This window comes from Microcebus murinus, chromosome 16, assembly GCF_040939455.1.
Source record: "Microcebus murinus isolate Inina chromosome 16, M.murinus_Inina_mat1.0, whole genome shotgun sequence".
NCBI lineage: Eukaryota > Metazoa > Chordata > Mammalia > Primates > Cheirogaleidae > Microcebus > Microcebus murinus.
The window spans coordinates 11,197,525-11,217,773 of NC_134119.1; the positions used below are offsets into that span (position 1 = coordinate 11,197,525).

The 20,249-nt window shown below is 48.7% G+C and overlaps 1 protein-coding gene across 4 annotated transcripts in view; it reads right to left on the reverse strand.

Annotated features, from left to right (window-relative positions):
• Positions 1–182: 182 nt before the first annotated feature.
• The window catches only part of SLC9A8 (solute carrier family 9 member A8), a 71,368-nt gene continuing 51,301 nt past the window's right edge, over positions 183–20,249 (reverse strand). For all 4 annotated transcript variants that reach the window (XM_076010881.1, XM_012766167.3, XM_076010880.1 and 1 more), the window contains 6 exons: positions 19,230–19,346; positions 16,384–16,466; positions 12,924–13,035; positions 6,245–6,465; positions 3,550–3,696; positions 183–2,698 (listed from right to left, as the gene is read on the reverse strand). In XM_076010881.1, coding sequence (XP_075866996.1) covers positions 2,591–2,698; positions 3,550–3,696; positions 6,245–6,465; positions 12,924–13,035; positions 16,384–16,466; positions 19,230–19,346 — 788 coding nt within the window. In that variant the 3' untranslated portion in view covers positions 183–2,590. The remainder of the gene's footprint in view (positions 2,699–3,549; positions 3,697–6,244; positions 6,466–12,923; positions 13,036–16,383; positions 16,467–19,229; positions 19,347–20,249) is intronic.

Below are 20,249 nucleotides of genomic sequence, written 5' to 3' on the forward strand. Positions count from 1 at the left end.
CGCTCCTGTCCTGCGGCTTACACCTAAAAGAAAATGCATATGTGGGAAGGTATAAACTGCACACTTCTATTTCTTCCATCCATTTTACTGCCCCAAATGATTATTGGGTATGTTAAAGGTAGACAGCAGCAAGTTTTGATTCTCAGGCAAAGACATTTGAAAAAAATCCACCAGAAAAATAGACTTCCATGACCTTTTACTTAGGGGCTGCTCTCTTAGGAGTGCTCTCCCCGGCTGCCAAACCCTCACATAGTCAGCAGGGGGCAGAAGAGGTTTGTGGGATCCAGGGCGAGCTGGTACCTTCCCCACCCCCACCCTGCAAAACCTGGTGCCCCTCCTTCAAGCTCCAAGTGCTCTTCTGCTACAGCACCATCAGCAAGGCATGGCAGGTCAGAGCTAAAAGTGGGAGGCCAGGTGCGAAGTGCCTTAGGCATCAGAGCCCAAGGGGCAGTCTGAACTGAGAAGATCTGACTCTTCATTGCTTAATCTGTGAATTTAAGATTAGAGAGAAAGAAAGAAAGAAATCCTGGCAAGTTACTGAGTTTGCAAAGCAATTTACATCTGTGAGATCAGACCCTGAATTTCAGGAGAGAAAGTAAATGAGTTCTGAGCTGGGGTGTGAGAACAATCCGGCCTCAGATCCCTGCCCCCACCCGGCCACTCTCTCAAAGAGGCCACTCTTTGACCTCCTTTGCACTAAAAGGAAATGGAGACCACCAACATTAAGCAAGGCATGGGCTAAAATTATGAGGTTAAGATGAGAGATCATAAAAAGATCATATTTTAGCTCTATCAAGTAAAAATTTACTTTTCAAGCAATAAGAGCATATCACAGCTTCCTGCCCAACTGGCCTGCTCTGACAACTTCGGGGGCAAGGCAAGGTGTACGGGAGGGGCCTGGCCTCTCATGCCTGGCACGAATCCTGGAGGGTCCTGAGCTCAGTCCTTCCTAACATCCAGGGCCGTGCTGCTGCCTGAGGCAGAAGAGATGGAAATGCACCTGCTACCACAGCAGCCCAGGGTCCACGCTGGCCCACGTGGGACCAGTGTGTCCCCAGAGAAACAAGGACATGCAAATGACGATTAGACCACTCAAGTGTGCTGAGTTCCAAGACTTCAACTGGGACCTGGAACCACATATGAAAGTTGTTAAAGGCCCTCAGGAGGGCAAAATTGAGCAGTTATGAGGCTTGTTCAAACGACAGGTGAGGAGAGGATGGGAGTCAGTAACTCCGTTTCATCTGGACATGATTGGCAGCTCATCACCTGCAGACGGCTGGGAGGTCGGAACCCTGTGACGGTGCTGGGTGAGTGTGTGCGCGCATCTGACCCCAGGCCGTGGCTGGGGTCCCACGTAGGGGTGTGAAGGGAGGAGGACCACGTGCTGCTGCTCTGGCCCTTGCCCCAGTGCTCTGGGGACCTGGGAGCCTGGCATGAGTGACAAAAGAGACGAAACATGGTAGGGCAGTGGGAGAGGGGAAAGAGGATGAACCCTGATTAGCAGTGAAGGTGCAGCAGGTAGCTGGTGAGCACACATTGCAGAGCCTAGGAAAAGGGGCCTCTGGCTGGACAAGTGAGGCCCACCAATGGGGAGCCCTCATTCCATTTTGTGGAACAGAGGCGACCCCGCTTCACATAAAAACAAAATAAAAAAGAACCACTGAGTAGGCGAATTGCAGTGAGGGAGGAATCAGATGGCAGGAGGCAACTAGTAGGCTCTCACTCTTTGTTGTAACAGTGCAGGAATTTAAACTGAATCAAGACGAAGGTGCCAGCTGCCACAAACCCTGTACCTCTAGCTTTTCCCTCTAGAGGGCGCTCTGACCCCACAGATCAGGCTCTCTCACCCCCAAAACCCAGGGTTGCAGCTTCCTGGGGCTCTAGAGAAGACACTAGAAGGTACCAGTGTAAACATTCAGAATATGCCCAGAGAAGGGCAGCAGCTGCCTGCCACCCAGGGAGACAGGCTGTGAGGTGCCAATCAGAGGTAAAGGGAAAAAGGTCACTGGGTGTTTTTCTCAGGGAGTGCAGGAACTATCACAAAGGGGGGCGTGAGGTCGTCAAGATTTCTGGGCTGCCACTAAGGTCAGAATGCTGCTGCTGAGCGGGAGGCACCTTGATGGCTCCCACCTGCCAGCACAGAGGCCCGTCCCAGCAGGGGCTGTGATGAAGGCAGTGGCTTGCGAATGGCACAAACTGCAAACAAGTGCTCCTCTCAGCAGGCTGGGCAGCAGTCCTCCTCTTCCAGGCAGGCACCCAGCCTGATAGGTGACTGCTCACCTGGCTGCAGAAGCAGAGGGAAGTGTTCACCTAGGACAGGTGGCCACTCCAATCTGGGGGCCGAGAAGCAACACAGAGCAGAGAGGCCGGCTCAGTGAGGAGTGGGGAGATGACATGCGTTTCTGAAGCCAACTGGCTCCAAAGGCCTGGAAAGTTCCAGGTTGAGAAGACTCTGTGGCCTCTACTTCACCCTGCTTGCTTATGTCCTGAAGAGGCTGCCAAATGCACGCACCTCCGGGAGGCCCCTGCTGGGTGTCCGCGGGCGGCAAACGCCCATCCTGCGTCCTGCTGCCCGGAGCCTGGGCGCCCGTCACAGCAGCTCCTGCTCGTCGTCCTCGGAGCCGGAGGGGCCCTGGCGCACCTCCTCGTACCACTTGTTGGTGAGAGTTTTCATCTGGATGCGCCCGTGGTGGAGGTCCTGGGGCGAGAGACACAACCAAGGCCCCGTCAGTGGGCCGGGCTCAGTGGCAGGGAGGGAGGGGAGGCTGCTCTGTGCCAGCTATGTGGCAGCGAACGGGGGTGCAGGGTGGCAGGGTGAATGGCCACAGGCAATTTCGAAGTGTTAACTGACTCACTAGGATTTTTCTTTGTGGGGTGGAGACAACAGTAGGGTCATTCAGAAACGGGGAGGAGGCAGGGTGGTGTGGTGTGAAGGGGCTGTGCCCAGTACTGGCTGTGGGACCCTGGGGGCTCCTTCACGTCCCTGGCCCAGTCTCCTCAGCTGTCCCTGAGATGACAGCTGTATCTACTGCAGGGGTCGGAGGATGAAGGAAGCGCTGGGTGCAGTGCCTGGCTCCCAGGGACACTCCCACACTGCCAGCCATCCTGCCTGCCCCAGCACGGAAGACGGGGCTCAGGAACAAAGCGGCGGCAGTGGAAGAACCCTCCCCCAGGCCCTCATCTGTAAGAGGCTAGCAGTGCCTGGAGGGTGGAACAAGAGACCCAAGATCCTTGGGCCCTTGCCTGAAGCCTCGGTAATGTCCAGAATCCCTCAGCTCAGAGTCAGTAGCCGATGGATGTCCCAAGTCTGTCATCCGGGAAAACCAAACTGCGTTAACAAGTCTATTATTAAACTAGCGCTAAATATGGCCGCGAGGGAGAAACGGAAGACGCTAGGCTCCGCAAGCACGCCCAGCCCGAGCCGGCGGCCCATGCCAGCCCACGGGAGCCTTCCCGCCTCCCACTCCTCCTCCCCCCAGCCTCGGCCCCTGCAGTCCTGAGCGAGGAAGGCAAGGGGCCCCTGGACAGTGTGGCGCGGCCATGTCCCACCTCCTGCGTCAGCCTCCGCGTGAAGAAGGGGTTCAGGTACTTTGCGTCCAGCCACATGAAGCCTTTGAGGTCCTGCCGCCTGATGTAGTGGGCTTCGTACTCCTCCTCCGTGAGCTCCGACAGGTGCTCAGACTCGATCGTGTTGCCCTGGGCGGGGGGAGAGGCAGCCAGATGGCCGTGAGCTGGCACCAGCAGGCTGGCCTCGTCCCAGAAGCCCCCACAACACCCAGGCCGCCAGTGTGCACCAGTGCAGGGTGACACGGGGAGCCCAGGGGTGGGGGTGGAGGGCAGGAAGGTTTGTAAGAACGCCATGGACTGCACCCAGGACACCTAAATCAGAGGGTCTGGGACAGGGCCGGGGCTTCCTTTATTTATTTTTGAGGTCTGGGCAGTGGGCGCACACCCAGACCAGGGGCTTCATTTTTAAACTCTCCAGGTCCTGGTAACGTGCAGCCAGGCTGGGACGCCCGCTCCGGGCTGCGCCAGCACACCCAACAAGCGAAGCTCCTTTCATGGCTTTGGCTTGTGGCTCCGCCAGCTGTGGGCACGTTGTGGGCGGGCTCGGCCAATCCCGCCAGCACAGGATGGGATGGAAAGGACTCCCCGTGAAGAGTGAGGCTCAGGCCACCGCATCTCCGCCCGCAAGGACAACCAGAGGCGAACGGGATGGGAACACAGCACGCTTACTGCTCTGCTAGAGGAACCTCAAGGAAGCCACAGTGAAGCGTGTTCTGCCACAGTCAGCTGGACCCCACCTGGACACCTGGCCCAGTGGAGCTGGTGCAGGTTGGGGGAGGAGTGGAGGAGGTGCTGGAGGGGGAGGGGAGGGCATTTTGATGCTGTGGAGCCCAGGTGCTTAAACTCCGGCCTGCATCAGAATGACCTGGAGGGCTGTGAAGCCCCAAAGTACCAGGCGGCCAGATGCACCTGCAGAGCTGCTGATTCAGGAAGTCTGGGGTGATGCCCAAGAATTAGCATATCTAACAAGTTAACAAGTTCCCTGTGATGCTGCTGCTCTAGGGACCCCACCATGGGGACCACTGGTGGAGAGTGTAGTGGTGAGGACCGCAGGCCCTCGAGTTGGTGTGAGGGCAGCTGTGCGATTTGAATTCTCTGTGCCTCATCATTGTCATCTGCAAAATGGGTTTAATGAAAGCACCTGCTTCCTGCAGGTTATCGAGTCAACCTGAGCTAGTCCAAGGAAAATGCAAGCACACTGACTTGGCCACAGAAAACATTCCAGAAACACAGCTCTTCTTCCTCTGAGGAGACATCCTGGTTTGCCTAGTGCTATGGTTCACCAAGTGTGTTTGCAGGGTCAACAGTGATGTGACTACAGCACCTGGCAACTTGTTAGAAATGCAAATTCTTGTGGGCCCCACCCCAGACTTATGAGATACTAATGGTGGGGCCCACAGCCCGTGTGTGACAAGTCTTCCACCCATTATGACACCCACTAAAAGGTCTGAGAATCTACAGCTACAGCTCTAACAAACAGGAAGCCTGGCATGGTGGCTCACACCTATAACCCTAGCACTCTGGGAGGCAGAGGTGGGAGGGTCGCTTCAGCTCAGGAGTTCAAGACCAGCCTGAGCAAGAGTGAGACCCCATCTCTACTAAAAATAGAAAAAGTACCTGGGCATGACAGTGGGCACCTGTAGTCCTAGCGATTCGGGAAGCTAAGGCAGGAGGATTGCTTGAGCCCAGGAGTTTGAGGTTGCAGTGAGCTATGATCGTGCCACTGCACTCTACCCAGGGCAACAGAGAGAGACTGTTTAAAAAAAGAAAGCTGGTAGATTAGGGGTGAGGGAAGAAAGGATTTTGAGGGTGAGAACAGTTTTACAAAGGTCAGGATGAAGGCCATCTGGAACTTTCCTCCTAGCAGTACTGCACTGGCTGAAGGGCCCAGCATGGAGGCTGAGGCCACGAAGCCCTGACTCTGCAGCACTGGGAGTGGGCGGCCACATGAGGGTTTCTGTACCTCTGATGACTGGTGAAAGCTACTGATGACCTCAAATAAGGGAACTAGAAAAAGATGCATTTCCAGAAATGCCTGGGGGTGGGGCTGAGAGCCCAGAGCAGCCTCTGCTTCTTCGAGGGAGCCTGGCCCGGCACGGGGCCCTGCGGGGGCTTGAGGAAGCAGAGTGGGCTGGGGCACTGGAGCCTCTGCTGCCACCAAGGCCAGCCCCAGGCACTCAGCCCCACGCCATGCCCTCCCCTATCCGTGGGGAGGTGCCTCTCTGTGGCCCTCGCAGCCACTCCGAGCACTGCCTCAGGCCCCCAGTAGGAGGTTTTCAGTCAATGTTGGGGAGCGATGGGATTTTGCCACCTTCTGATCCTGGCCCAGTGGGCGTCTCGGCTGCTGGCAGGGCGGAGGCGCTGCTGGGAGGGTGACGCAGGCCCGGGCTCCTCCAGCACCTCACAGAGCTTCAGCGAGGGGAACAGACAGTGACAGCCCGCAGCCTCTGTGGCTTCAGCAGGTCACAAGGTGGCAGACACCCCTCCCCAAAGAGCCATGCTTCAAAACTCAAGTTCTACCACCTCCCTCTCAGGCCGGGCAGCTGGCGCGTGCGCACCATGTGTACGTGTGGGTCTGGGCGCCCCCACCGCCCCGTTTCCTGGCAGCCAGCAGGGACCAGCCAGGAATGCAGCCGGCCAGCCCTCTGCACCCACCCCCGGCGTGTCCCGCACTAACCATCTTCTCTGTCTTGCTGAGGATGACGTCCTTCTTGCTCCTGCGGCGCGCCTTGGCGTCCTCGATGTCCACGAGGCGGATGAGGGGCATGGTGCTGCCGCCCAGCAGCAGGATGGTGAAGAGCACGATGATGATGGTGGTGGTGCCGATGAGCTGCCGCTTCTCCATGGGCTCCAGGTCCAGGTGCAGGCTCAGGGCATAGGGGATGGCCCCCCGCAGGCCTGGGGACAGTGCAGGGAGTCAGAGGAGACAGGGAGGGGCAGCAGCTTCACCCACATGGGGATTGGGGCTGGCCATGCCCCATGGCCAGCTGACCCTTCTAACAGACGCAGGGGAGAGCGGCCGCTGGCTCCGGGGGTGAGAAGGTCAGGCTGCAGGGCAGGGGGAGCGGGCAGACTCACCTCCACGCCCACCTGAGCAGATCACGAGGTGGCCCGTCCTGACTGCAAAGCACCCGGCGTGCATATGTGAGGATTTACCAAGCCTGACACTTGCGTCTTAGAAATCACAGGATACCTGCCATGGGCCGAGTCCCCCTGTGTGTGTGCCAGGCCCTGTGCTAGTGCTTGGCATGCACGGCTTCTCTGGATTTCCACAGGAACCCCTTAAGGCAGGTCCTGTCACCCCCCAGTGCACACACAGGGGAACCAAGGCCAGGGCCACACAGCCATCACAGGCAACAGCACAGGATGTGGCCTGTCCAGCCACCCTCGTATCTGAAGATGGTGCCCCTGTGTGGTCCCTGCTGGCACCAGTGGGGCTCTGGGATGCTCTGGGCTGCTGAGAGGCTGCTGGTCTCCCGTGAGGCTGCTGGGTGTGACTGAGGGGCACGGACCAAACTGGGAAACAGCACTTCCCCGTGTCAGACGCTTCCCTGGTGCCACAGGAAGGGTGCAGACAGTCCTAGACGTGCCCGCCCTTTGGGCTCCCAGGGCAGCTGGGAGAGCAAACAAGGACTTGTGACATGGTGCCAGAAAGAAAAGGGAAGGGTGGGGGAGGGCAGCCTCGAAGCTGAAGCCGCACACCACGGTGGGGGGATGGCTGGGCTGCCATAGCAGGCCAGACCCAAGAGGGGAGATGGCAGGGAAAGAGGAGGGCATGGAATTCAGAAGGACGTGGTGAGTGACAACTCAGCCTCTCCAAACCTCTCATAAGGGCCAGAGGATTAAGTGGCCTGGCACATGGACTGTGCTTAGAACAAGGCGTGCCCCAGCAAACACTTTGTCAAGCTAGCCGGGTCGCAATTCCCATCAGTGTCCGCTGTGGCAGGGAGTGCAGTCTCGGACCATGGGCTTGTGATATCTCCACCACATCCAAGCAGGCAGAAACAGGAGTTTGCGTCCCAGAAGAAGGTCTGGGCCAGAGGGAACAGCTTTGGCATTGAGGCAACTAGATGGAAGTCAAGGCCAGAGGACAGATGAGCTCACTCTGATGTGTGCAACACAAGAACAGAAACGGGGCTGGCGCCAAGTCCGGAGGAAGCCACTATTTGGCAAGTCACTCCTCCAAGTCTGGAGGAAGCCACTATTTGGGTTCAGTAAAGGAGGTAGAGGAGGAGGAGCCACATGGGAGCCTGAGGAGACTCCAGAGGGAAAGAAGGGAAACTGGGAGCATGGCCCAGAGGCCAGGAGGAGAGGATAAAGGGTCTGCAGTCTGAAGGCAGGTGTGAAGATACATGTCCTAAGCATGTCCTTTGCCCCCTTTAAACCCAAGCTTCACCCCCCTTCATAGCACTGCGGAGAGGGTATAATTTCTATTTTTTTAAAATTTGTGGAGACATGTTTTGTGGCCTAGGATGTGAGCAATCTTAGAGGATATTCCATGAGCTGATGAGAAGAACATATATTCAGTAGTTTCGGGGTAGGATGTTTTGTAAATGTCTGTCAGGCCCATTTGTTCTGGAGTCCTGTTTAAGTCTATTGTTTTTTTCTTTCTTTCTTTCCTTTCTTTCTTCCTTCCTTCCTTCCTCCCTTCCTCCCTCCCTCTCTCTCTCTCTCTCTCTCTCTCTCTCTCTCTCTCTCTCTCTCTCTCTCTCTCTCTCTCTCTCTCTCTTTCTTTTTCTTTTTTTTTAGACAGAGTCTTGCTTTATTGTCCAGGCTACAGAGTGCTGTGGCGTCAGCCTAGCTTACAGCAACCTCAAACTCCTGGGCTCAAGCAATCCTCCTGCCTCAGCATCCCGAGTAGCTGGGACTACAGGTATGCGCCACCATGCCCAGCTAATTTTTTTCTGTATATATTAGTTGGCCAATTAATTTCTTTCTATTTATGGCAGAGACAGGGTCTCGCTCTTGCTCAGGCTGGTTTCGAACTTCTGACCGTGAGCAATCCACACGCCTTGGCCTCCCAGAGTGCTAGGATTACAGGCATGAGCCACCGCAGTCGGTCCATTGTTTCTTTATTTTCTGTTTGGAGGATCTGTCCTGTTCTATCAGTGGGGTGTTAAAGTCCCTGGTTATTCCTATGCTGCCGTTTATCAAGTAGGATTTGCTTTATGAATCTGGGTGCACCTCTGTTAGCTGCACAGATATTTAGGATTGTTATGTCTTCTTGTTGAATTGTTTCCTTCACCATTATATAATGACCATCTTTGTTTTTCTTTACTTTTGTTGATTTGAAGTCTATGTTATTTGGTATAAGAATGGCTACACCAGCTTTCTTTTGGTTTCCATTTGCATGGAATAGTTTTCCATCCCTTCACCTTGAGTCTGAATGAATCCTTGTGGGTTAGTTGTGTTTCCTAGAAACACGCAGATACTTGCCTTATATTTTTCTTATCCATTCAGCTAGCCTAAGTCTCTGTGTGCTCAAGTCATTCACATTTATTGAAAGAATGGGTAAGTGGGATGGATTTCTGTTCATCCTGTTGGGTAGAACCTTATTGCTTAGTTTTACCTCTTGAGCCATTGTGGTATCTGGGCTCTGAACTTTAGCTTTTGGAGTGTTTCACACTGGTGGGTGTCTATTGTGCTGATCAGTGTGTAACACAGACCTGAGAACTTCCTGCAGGGCAGGTCTGATGTTGACAAATTCCCTCAGTGTTTTTCTCAGACAAGCAATCTTTTTCTCCCTCATATATGAAACTTAATTTTGCAGGATACAAAACTAGGCTGGCCATTATTCTCTTTGAGAAGACTGAGAATGGGGCCCCATTCCCTTCTGGCTTGTAAGGTCTCAACTGAGAAGTCTGCAGTTAGTCTGATGGGTTTTCCTTTGTTAAGTTACCTGACACTTTCGCCTTACACCTCTTAGAAGTTCCTCTTTTGTGTTAACTTTGGCCAGTCTGATGACTATATATCATGGTGACTGCCTCTTGGTGATGAATCTCCCAGGACTCCGTTGCACTTCTAGTACCTGGATGTCCAGATTTCTAGCAAGACCTAGGAAATTTTCAAGTATTCCCTCAAATAGGTTTTCCAGCCTTTGCGTATTTCCTTCTTCACCCGCAGGGATGCCTATATTTCTTATGTTAGGCCTCTTTACATAATCCCATATTTCTTGTAGGCTTTGTTCATTCCTCTTATTTCTCTGTTCTTTCTCTTTGACTGACTTATTTCAAAGATGTCTTCCAGTTCTGAGATTCTTTCTTCTGCCTGATCTAGCCTACTCTTAAAGCTTTCCATTGTGTTTTGTATTTCCTTGAATTAATTTCATTTCCATAAACTCTGCTTGATTAAAAAAAAAAATCCATTTCTTTGGTGAATTTTTCATTTATTTCCTGCATTGTTTTTGTGGTTTCTTTTGGTTAGGTTTCTATTTTCTCTTATAGTTCACTGAGCTTCCTTACAATCCATATTTCAAATTCTTATCAGTCATTTCAGTATTCTTATTTTGGTTAGTTTCCATTGTTTGGAGTTTGTTTGTTTTCTTTTGGAGGGTGTCCTTTCACTTTGATTTGTCAATGGAAAAAAGCCAAACTCTGCAAAATAATTTTAAAGAGATTTATTCTGAGCCAAATTTGAGGACCATGACCCGGAGCCACTGGCAAGAGGCCTTGGGCAAGTGGATTTGTTGTGGCTGGGTTACAGTTTGGTTTTTATACATTTCAGAGAGAAAGGTTAGCGGTAAAGCCATCAATCAATACGTGGTAGGCATACATTGGTTTGGCCCAAAAAGGAGGGCCATCTCGAATGGGGGGCTGCTTACAGGTTATAGGTGGGTTTAAAGATTCTTCTGATTGTAATTGGCTAAAGACATGAAGCTTTGTCTAAAGGCTTGGAATGTTTTAACATCAACTGTTTACCAGACATAAGTCACCATTTGTTGCATAAATTGAGGACCTGCAGGTTTGTCTTGCATACCCTTAGGCCTGTTAATGGGTTACAAAGGAAGTCTCCAAGAAGGGAGGGGGGCATGATAAGGCATGTCTGACCTCCCGCTTCCAGGCAGGCAACTTTGCCCTTGAATATTCCTTTGGCCACAAGGGGGTCCATTCAGTCAGCTGGTGGGAGGGTGAGTATTTTAGTTCACAGATTTTTCATGTATCTTGAGATCTTTTGCGGATTCCTTCTCATCTGGAGCAGCTTTTTAGTTGGTTAAGATTGAAGATTTATAGGTACTCTCATTGAGCTATCTTTGGGAAGCCAACAGTGCCAAAATATCAAATCTGGAAAGCCAGAGAACTCAAATCATGATCACCTTCAGTCTTTCACACTGCCTGTAGGGTCCCCTGTGATCTCTGAAGGCAAGTGTGGTGGGGAGGAGAAGAGCTGGGACCAGGGTGGACCATACCCTCTAGGTCTGGCTGCAGGAGGTGGTTGGTGACTGGGCAAGGCTAATTCTAGCCCAGTGGACAGAAGGTGAAGAAGAGAGAACAAGCGACAGACCACTCAAAGACGTACAGCTATGACAGAAGGAGGTGCAGAGTAGCTTGAGTGGATGTAGGAGTGGGATTTTGGTTTAAGTGGTTGGTCTTTTGCTGGGAAAGAGAATCTCTGAGTGTTTAGTGACGATGGGAGGAGCTGGCAGGAAAGGCAGAGGTTGAAGAGCCAGGAAGGACAGGATGGAAATCCATGGAGGGAGGGCAATGGCTCTCACTCTTTACAGCATGCCCCCACATACCCTATAAACGTCTAGCATCATGGCCTCTCTCCCAAATAGCTCACATGACCATATAAAATATCTGATACACTTCTTAGACTTTCTTTGAGATTTTTAAGATCTCAGATCAACTATTATACTTTGTAGAGCAGTTTGCCTCACTGGCAAAAATGATTTAAAATGAGTTTCTCAGGCCGGGCACGGTGGCTCACGCCTGTAATCCTAGCATTCTGGGAGGCCGAGGCGGGAGGATTGCTCGAGGTCAGGAGTTCGAAACCAGCCTGAGCAAGAGCGAGATCCCGTCTCTACTATAAATAGAAAGAAATTAATTGGCCAACTAATATATATAGAAAAAATTAGCCGGGCATGGTGGTGCATGCCTGTAGTCCCAGCTACTCGGGAGGCTGAGGCAGGAGGATCGCTTGAGCCCAGGAGACTGAGGTTGCTGTGAGCTAGGCTGACGCCACGGCACTCACTATAGCCTGGGCAACAAGCAAGACTCTGTCTCAAAAAAAATAAAAATAAAAAAAAATAAAATGAGTTTCTCTCACTATATTTAAATACCTATCTATACCCACACACATACATATACGTATCAAAAACACATACTATTTTTCTTTTTTTTTTTGAGACAGAGTCTGGCTTTGTTGCTGGGCTAGAGTGCTGTGGCGTCAGCCTAGCTCACAGCAACCTCAAACTACTGGGCTCAAGCGATCCTCCTGCCTCAGCCTCCCGAGAAGCTGAGACTATAGGCATGTGCCGCCATGCCCGCCTAATTTTTTTCTATATATTTTTACTCGTCTGGCTAATTTCTTTCTAATTTTTAGTAGAGACGGGGTCTCGCTCTTGCTCAGGCTGGTCTCAAACTCTTGACCTCGAGCGATCCTCCCTCCTCAACCTCCCAGAGTGCTAGGATTACAGGCATGAGCCACCACGCCTGGCCAAAAACACATACATATTTAAACATAGCCTTTTGAAAGAAGGGAAATCTGAGACAGATTTACAGACATGCTGTTGGATAGAGAACATTATAAAGCATGTTGCTATATCCTAACCCACACGGAAAATATTTTAATTATATTTAAACAAGAAAGCATAAAGAACTATATGTATTGCTCAAAAATAAATGTGAGCCAAAGATTTATGAAATCATTTCCATCTCAAAGAAATGAATGAATAGAGGCTGAAACATTCAAATTAACCTACCAGAACTTTGTGACTAGGGAGGAAAATATCCAAAACCAGCACGTAGTACAAAAAAGTTTCAGCTTTCACCCTTTTTATTTTGAGCCCATTATAACTTCAGCCTGGAAAACACATAGAGCTTACCTGGCTGCACTGTCCTGTCAAGGAAAGGGTGGACAGGAGGAAGGGCAAATCCTCCTCTGCCTCCAGTGGTCACATGACACTAAGCATGTCCTTTGCCCCTTCAAACCCAAGCATCACCCCCTTCATAGCACCATGGAGAGGGTAACATCTGGATGACAGTGGGTGCCGTTTAATGGGAGCTTTCATTATTTTTGGCTTGTGAGGCAAATTCATTTTCAAAGGGCTCTAGCAGAGACCCACGTGTTCTCTCCGACCGGTGTGTACTTTACAAAAGGCATTTTACCTCTACCTGTCTATCCAAGATTTGACTTACCACTAAACCACATGATGAACATCATCTTCGGTGTGATTTTATGATCACGGAAGAAATTCAGGAGGTAGGAAAGAGGGAAAATGTTTACCGCTCTGCCAAACAGTACCAGCACCTGTCAACAGCAACAAACTAGGTCTTAGGTGGAAACGTCTGTTCTTGAAGCTGAAGCTTGTCACAGCTAACGCAGACCCAGTGGTACCCCCACTGTAAGTGCAGCATCCCCTCCGCCATGAAAGACACGAGGGACACAACGGTCGTCGGAGACCTGGCACGGGTGTGCTGCTGCAGCTGCCAGCTTCTGTGGGTCTGGGAGAGGATGGAGCTCTGAACATTGCTTTTCAGTAGCTGGAAAAGTGTGGACTAACAGAGGTATCAGCAGGGGCTTTAGACAGCAGAACAAAACGGAATGCCCAGAAGCCATGCAGAAGTATCCAGAGATTAATTTAGGACAACCTGACTCGGGAGGCGCCCCACCGTGGGACAGGCCTGTGCTAATCATTCCCACCAGGCTAGCTCTGGAGGGACAGACAAGGCGTTTCTGCCTCTCCCCAGGAGGCCAGCTCCTCAGGGAAAGGAGGGCAGACTCTGGAGGGACTGGCTGTGCACGCCCTCCTGGCGCTCCCTGTGCCGGGAACTCGGAGGCCGGCCCAGCCAATTGCTCACATGGCTTTTGGTGCCTAACCATCTCCAAAGACACGTTAGTGTTAGTCTTAACAAAATATAGCTTTATATAAAGTTTAAATCTTATCTGAGTGGATTCGTAGAACTATTTGTTACTTTCATTTTCTTCATCTTGGTTCTCACCATAACTAACTTGAAAGGGATGATATACGCGTGTACAATACACTCTTTAGGCTTTAAGTTTATTCTTTCAACAAGCATGAATTGAGTGCTTTGGGCGGTGTGCTTTGCATGGGCAAGTTAACAATAGTTGCTCCCAGTCATCAAACGTTTCTGTGCGAGACAATGTGCTAAGCATTTTACATGCACTATCTTGCTAAATTGAAATCCTTGCAAAGGTCTTATGAAGTAGGTATTATTGTCTCCACTTTATAGACAAGGTATCTGAGGCAGGGAGAGGTTAAGTAACTGGTCTGGGATGACCAGGCAGGAAGTGGTGGATTCAAGTCTGTAGACCCCAAAGCCCAAAGCCCCCTGATCCCTAATCCGAGTCCAAAGGTGGGAACTGGAATCCATCTGACAGCACAGGCCGCCTCCCCTAGCCCGTGGTCCAACCTGTGCCTGTGTGCTCAGGGGAGACTGAGTGATCACGCAGGGCATCTTCTCATTTTCCTCCCAGCCAGCAGCTGAGACAGTCACCTCCTGTTTCACCCAATGAAATCCAATCTTCCATTCCTACACCTGCGTGTCAGCTTTGACCAAACAGGGCCCCTTTCCCCAGTGACTACACTAAAGACTATTATACTTTCTATAAAAGACTTTTGCTGCTATTTTCTTGTCCTGAAACCTGAGTTTGGTGGACAGATAAACAGTGACAAACAGCAACAAGCTCTTGCTGTTGAGAGTTGGAAAAACCCAGATTACAAGGAGAGAGTATCCTTTTCCTGACTTAGGCTTCCTTATCTTCTCTGTGTCTCGGTTTCCCCACAAGCCAAACAGGCCTCACCAGTTTGAGTTTGTACACTTTAGGTGATAATGCTAAAAAAAAATGTTGGTCTTCCCTTTTTTTTTTTTTTAACAGAGACATGGTCTCCCTAAATTGCTGGTCTTGAATCCCTAGCTTTAAGCAATCCTCCTGCCTCAGCCTCCTGTGTGGCTGGGATTACAGGTAGGAGCCACTGCTCCGGCAAAAGTGTGCCTTTTTTTTTTTTTGAGACAGAGTCTCACTCTGTTGCCCTGGCTAGAGTGCCGTGGTGTCAGCCTCGCTCACAGCAACTTCAGACTTCTGCACTCAGCAATCCTTCTGCCTCAGCCTCCCAAGTAGCTGGGAGTATAGGTATGCGCCACCATGCTTGGCTAATTTTTTCTATGTGTTTTTAGTTGGCCAATTAATTTCTTTCTATTTTTCATAGAGACGGAGTCTCGCTCTTGCTCAGACTGGTTTCCAACTCCTGACCTTGAATGATCTGCCTGCCTCAGCCTCCCAGAGTGCTACAATTAGAGGTGTGAGCCACTGTGCCTGGCTAAAAGTTTGCCTTTTAATAGCTGTGCTTTGTTAAGTGGAGTTGGCAATAAAAATTAACTGAAGATTATGATAATTCAACAACAGTGAGGTGTGTTTCTTAAGTGCCTTAAATTAACAGAGGATCTAAAACGACATCAAAGAAATCAAATTAGGGCTTAGAGTATGACTCAGCAGCAGGGCCTATGAGAGATGAGCTCATGCTGAAGGAATAAAGACAGGAGGAAGAGAACAGACAAGGGACTTGGGGACATACAGCTAAATGTCCAAGTGTTAGGGGCCATTAATGTTACTCTGAGCAGGTGGAGGGAGCTGGACCCTTCTTTTATTTATTTTTTTTTTTTTTTTTTATTTTTTTTTTTTTGGTACGTGGAGATCCTTCTAATGGACCCTTCTTTTAAATGCTAAACACTGATTTTCCTCCACTCTATTCCCAAAATGGATTTTTGATTCTGCTACAAATGATTAAAAATCTCTTTTCCTTTTTTAAGGGTATATTTTTAACTTGTCTCCTACTGCCACTTCCAGTCCAATTATAACACTGTCTCCCAAATCTTCTTTTCTAAAATTAAAAAGAAAAATTTTTTTAGAGACAGGGTCTTGCTATGTTGCCCAGGCTGGAGTGCAGTGGCTATTCACAGGCGTGACCACAGCTCACTACAGCCTTGAATTCCTGAACTCAAGCCTCAGCCTCCGAGGTGCTGGGACTACAGGCATGTGCCACCACTCCCAGCTAGTTTCTCAGATCTTTTTGATCATAAGCATCTCCTGGATAATTCATCTGGCTGACTCTCCAGGGGAGGTAAGGGCTTGGTAATCTTTACTTTAAACAAGTGTCCAAGGTCATGGTTATAAATAGACAAATTTGAAGAAAACTGCATTAAGAAGTAGGTTATAAATTAACTCAAAAAAGTAGAAAAGAAAGTTCTGCAACCACTGTGAACATTTTCTCTATATGTAATATTTTTACATCCTGATGATCAATTACATATTCAATTTTGCTTTCACCATCTAACCAAAAGAACAAAAACAAAGCCAAACAAAACCAAATAACTTGCACTTTTTAAAGGAGACCATAATATTCAAGGCCATTAAAAATTTTAAAACAAGCAGAAGTCCTTTTCAAGGAATATGCACTCAATTCCACCCTTTCCCCCTTTTTGTATGTTTATGATTTTTTAACAAAAGAAACTTGAAACAGAAGAAGTCTATGTAGCTGTTGACTTTGAACAGTTAACAGTTACATAAATGAATGCAGAACATGTGGTTCCTGATTTACAAATAAGTAATTAAATAAAAAACAAGGAAAATACTTACTATGCACCAGATGACAAAGGAAATTTCAAACTTGTGAGGGAAACTAAAAATGGACAGGCCAAGAAATGCAAACACACATGTTTCTGAAACAAACCAAAGAATGAGTTATTCAGCCCCAACCATTTTCTTCCAATATAATATTAAATTTTTAAGCAAGTAAACATTCAGAAGTCAGATCCAATGTAATGCTTTGCGTATTTTCTGGAAAATCCTACAACCAACATCTTGGTCAAACTTGTACTTAGATTCTCTCATTCTTTCCTATATTGCAGAAGCAATGTGTCCTTGCTGTTAATATTTAGAAATCTCCTACTATAATGAGTCAGCTGGTAAATATTTTTGCAAATAAAAACTATCCCACCCAGGGAAGATGATAAACATATAAATCTGTCTGTTTGCTGAACACTGTCATTAGCAAGGGTTGGGACAGCAGCAAAGTGGCAGAAACTCAGAGCAAATGACTGTAGACACCACATGACAGGTGTGAAAGGGCCCTTTGTTACCTTCCTTGCCAGAGTGGACAAGGCCAAATGACTGACTTAACAGAATTAACGCGGCCACAGGTTTAAAGCATGGCTTACACCCAGCAGGATTTGCACAAAGAGACACATTTTCAATTCTGCTCCACTCTACAAGCCTAAAAAGGCCCAACTTTTTACTCTCTGTTGTATAAATGTGTGCATTTTAAGAAAAAGCACCCATTTCTAACACTAAGCTCCATGCTTAAACTGTTATATCTCCCAGAATAGCCTAATAGAGAGACAAAGACTGTATGTTAAAATAGTTGAACATCACAAAACAGTAAGGCTGTTTAAAAACATTTCAGCAATGTTTTTTCTTCAAACATGTATCCTTTTAAAACAAGTCCACAAGGTGGACAGTATACTCACCCTTCTCTTCCTTAAAAGTTTTTCTTATCTATTAAATATTTTGTGACCTTTCCAATCAGCACATTTAGAACACATTCAGATCTACTTTATGTTTTTCCCTGGCAGCATAGATTCTAGTATATGGATATATTATGGTTAATTTAACCAATCCTCTGTGGACAGATATTTAGACTGTTTCTATTCAGAAATAGCTACAGTAAACACTCTGGTACACGGGCTAAATTCCAGCTGATTGAACGGCTGGGTCAAAGAGCATGTGCCTTTTAAATTTAGATGCTGCTAGTGACTCTCCAAAAAAGATGGCAGCAATGTACATGCCCATCCACAGGGCCTGTTTTCCACACACCCATGCCAGAAGTGGGCATTATCAAACTTAATATTTGCCAATCTGATGGGTACAAAATAGAATTTGATAGATGTTTTGCTTCATATTCCTTTAATTGAGAGGGTAAGGGTCAGAATCTATAGCCCTGGCTTTCAAAGAAAAGTGCTATGGAAAAGTTACCCACTGGCCCAGAAATAAAGAGACCTGGCTTCCGGACCCGCTTGTTGGCATGAGACCATGGGCAAGTCACCTGACAACTTCTCAGTAGAGCCCCTCATCTGTGGAAGTCTCTACACGGCCTGCCCCTGTCTCCTAACACATAAGAGTATGGAATTAGCACTTCAAAATGACAAGCCTGGCCAGGCACAGTGGCTCACGCCTGTAATCCTAATGTTTGGTAGGCCAAGGCAGAAGAATGACTTGAGCCTAGGCGTTTGAGACCAGTCTGAGCAACACAGCAAGACCTCGTCTCTACAAAAAATTAAAAAAATATATTAGCCAGGTGTGGTGGTGCACACATTTAGTCCCAGCTACTTGGGAGGGTGAGGCAGGAGGATAATTTGAGTCCAGGAGTTTGAGGTTGCAGTGAGTTGTGATCAGACCACTGCACTCCAGCCTGGGCAACAGAGCGAGACCCTGTCTCAATTTGTAATTTTTTTTTGGTCATGGGCTTTCTGTAGTCAAGGAAAAAAAAATTATAATTTTTTTAAAAAGCAAGAAAAGAAACAAAATGACAAGCCGCCCTCAAAACATCAGGGGTGATGCTAATGATGAGAGGCTCAGCCTCTTGGGAGCCAGCTTAAAGGGACAGAGTGAGAGTGTTCCTTCACTCCCAGGTATAAAGTGGGGAGTGGGGGTACACGGGTATGTCTGAGCATGGCAGGGACCAAGAGCTCGAATCGAAACTGCTAAGAAGAAAGAGTCAGCTGGGCGCGGTGCTCACACCTGTAGTTCCAGCTACTCAGGAGCCTGAGCTAGGAGGACCACGTGAGCCCAGGAGTTTGACACCAGCCTGGGCAACACAGTGAGACCCTGTCTCAGAATAAAAAAGAAAAAGGCAGTGTGGTCTATCCCAGCTCAACAAATGACATCTCCACTGCAAAATCTCCCCAAGTTATGTCCTTCATGATGATCCCGTGAACACAGGGCTCTACAGACAAGTTTGAGAAAGGGTATAACTATATTCCCCACTTAGAAATTTACAATGAACATTAGCTGAAAAGTCTTCCAGTTCATAAACTTATCAAATTTTATTTAACCCAGGATTTCCTAAAGTCTTTTTTGACTATGGAGCTTTTTCCATCTAACTGTCATTAATATCATTTCCAAGGGATAAGTTTTAAGAAATGTCACTTTAATACATTAAAAATAACATGCCTCAAATATAATTAGTAGTTCTCACTATTTTTTGGTCTTAAAATTGTAGGCATCAACTGTTCCATTCATTAGGTGTTTGGTTTACTTTATGGGATTTCAAAGCCAGAGGAACAAATACAAGACACAGGTGTGGTATCTGGCTCTGAGGAATTGCCCTGCTGCCAGGGAAAATCTCAAGTGACCCCTAAAGCAGGGAAAGGGAGCAGGATTCACTCTGGGTAGGCCACACATGACCACTCAGAGGCAGAACTCACCGCACAAGAAGGCCACAGTCCGCAGGGTTTGCTGCATGAGGATCTGGGTGACCGGGGAGAGGTTGTGGTGGGTGTAGTGCGACATCACGATGCCCGAGAACAAGATGGCCATGATGCCTAGAGGGGGAGGGAGGTCAAAGTGCACAGACATGAACAGAACAGGAAAGCACCTGCCACGTGACACCCTAATCAGATCTCTCATTTCCTATAAGTCCCTGGGGCCAAGAGTACTAGGCGTTTTAAGAAAAACACAAAGAGAATAATACCTGAGGTCTCCCAGAGGCTTCAGAGAAATGCCAAGGGCCCCTTCTCTCTGGCAGCTTTGTCATTAATTGAGTGACTTCAGGCTAAGTTATTTCTCCTGCCAGAGCCTGAGTTTTCTCCTCTGTATGTGGGACTAATAGTGCCCACTCACAGAACTGCTAGGAGGGCGAGTGAAAACTAGCCAGGCAAAGTGCCCATCACAGCACCAGGGCTTACGTGGTGTGAGCTGTCACTGTCATCTAAGGATAGAATCAGCCCTCTGTACCCACAGACGCAGAACTTGCCGATATGGAGGGCCAACTGTGCTACACCATTTTATGTAAAGGACTCGAGCACCCAGGGATTTGGTATCTGGGGGGGCCTGGAGCTGACGCCCCATGGACACTAAGGGACGACAAGGGGGGTGGGTGAGCCACACTGGGGGGCAGAAAGGGAGCCTAAGGCTCTGGGTACGGAGAATGTGTGGATTCTGGCTGAATTTTTAAATATTTTTCCTTAATTTTGAATTTCCCCGTAATTATCGTGCATTACTGCTATAATACAAAGAGATTATTTAAAAAGGTATTATATCTTTTCTTCAGCTCTCATGAGAGTCTGCGACCTTCTTTGCTTACTCAGGATTTGAGTCTCAACATTTGTCCACTGCCCCTAAATCACTTTACACAGGTCTCTTCTCAGTAAATCCCTATCTAGGCAGTCTGTATTTCAGGTAAGGAAGTTGAGATTTTTTAAAAAGTCATCAAATAAGCTGCCAAA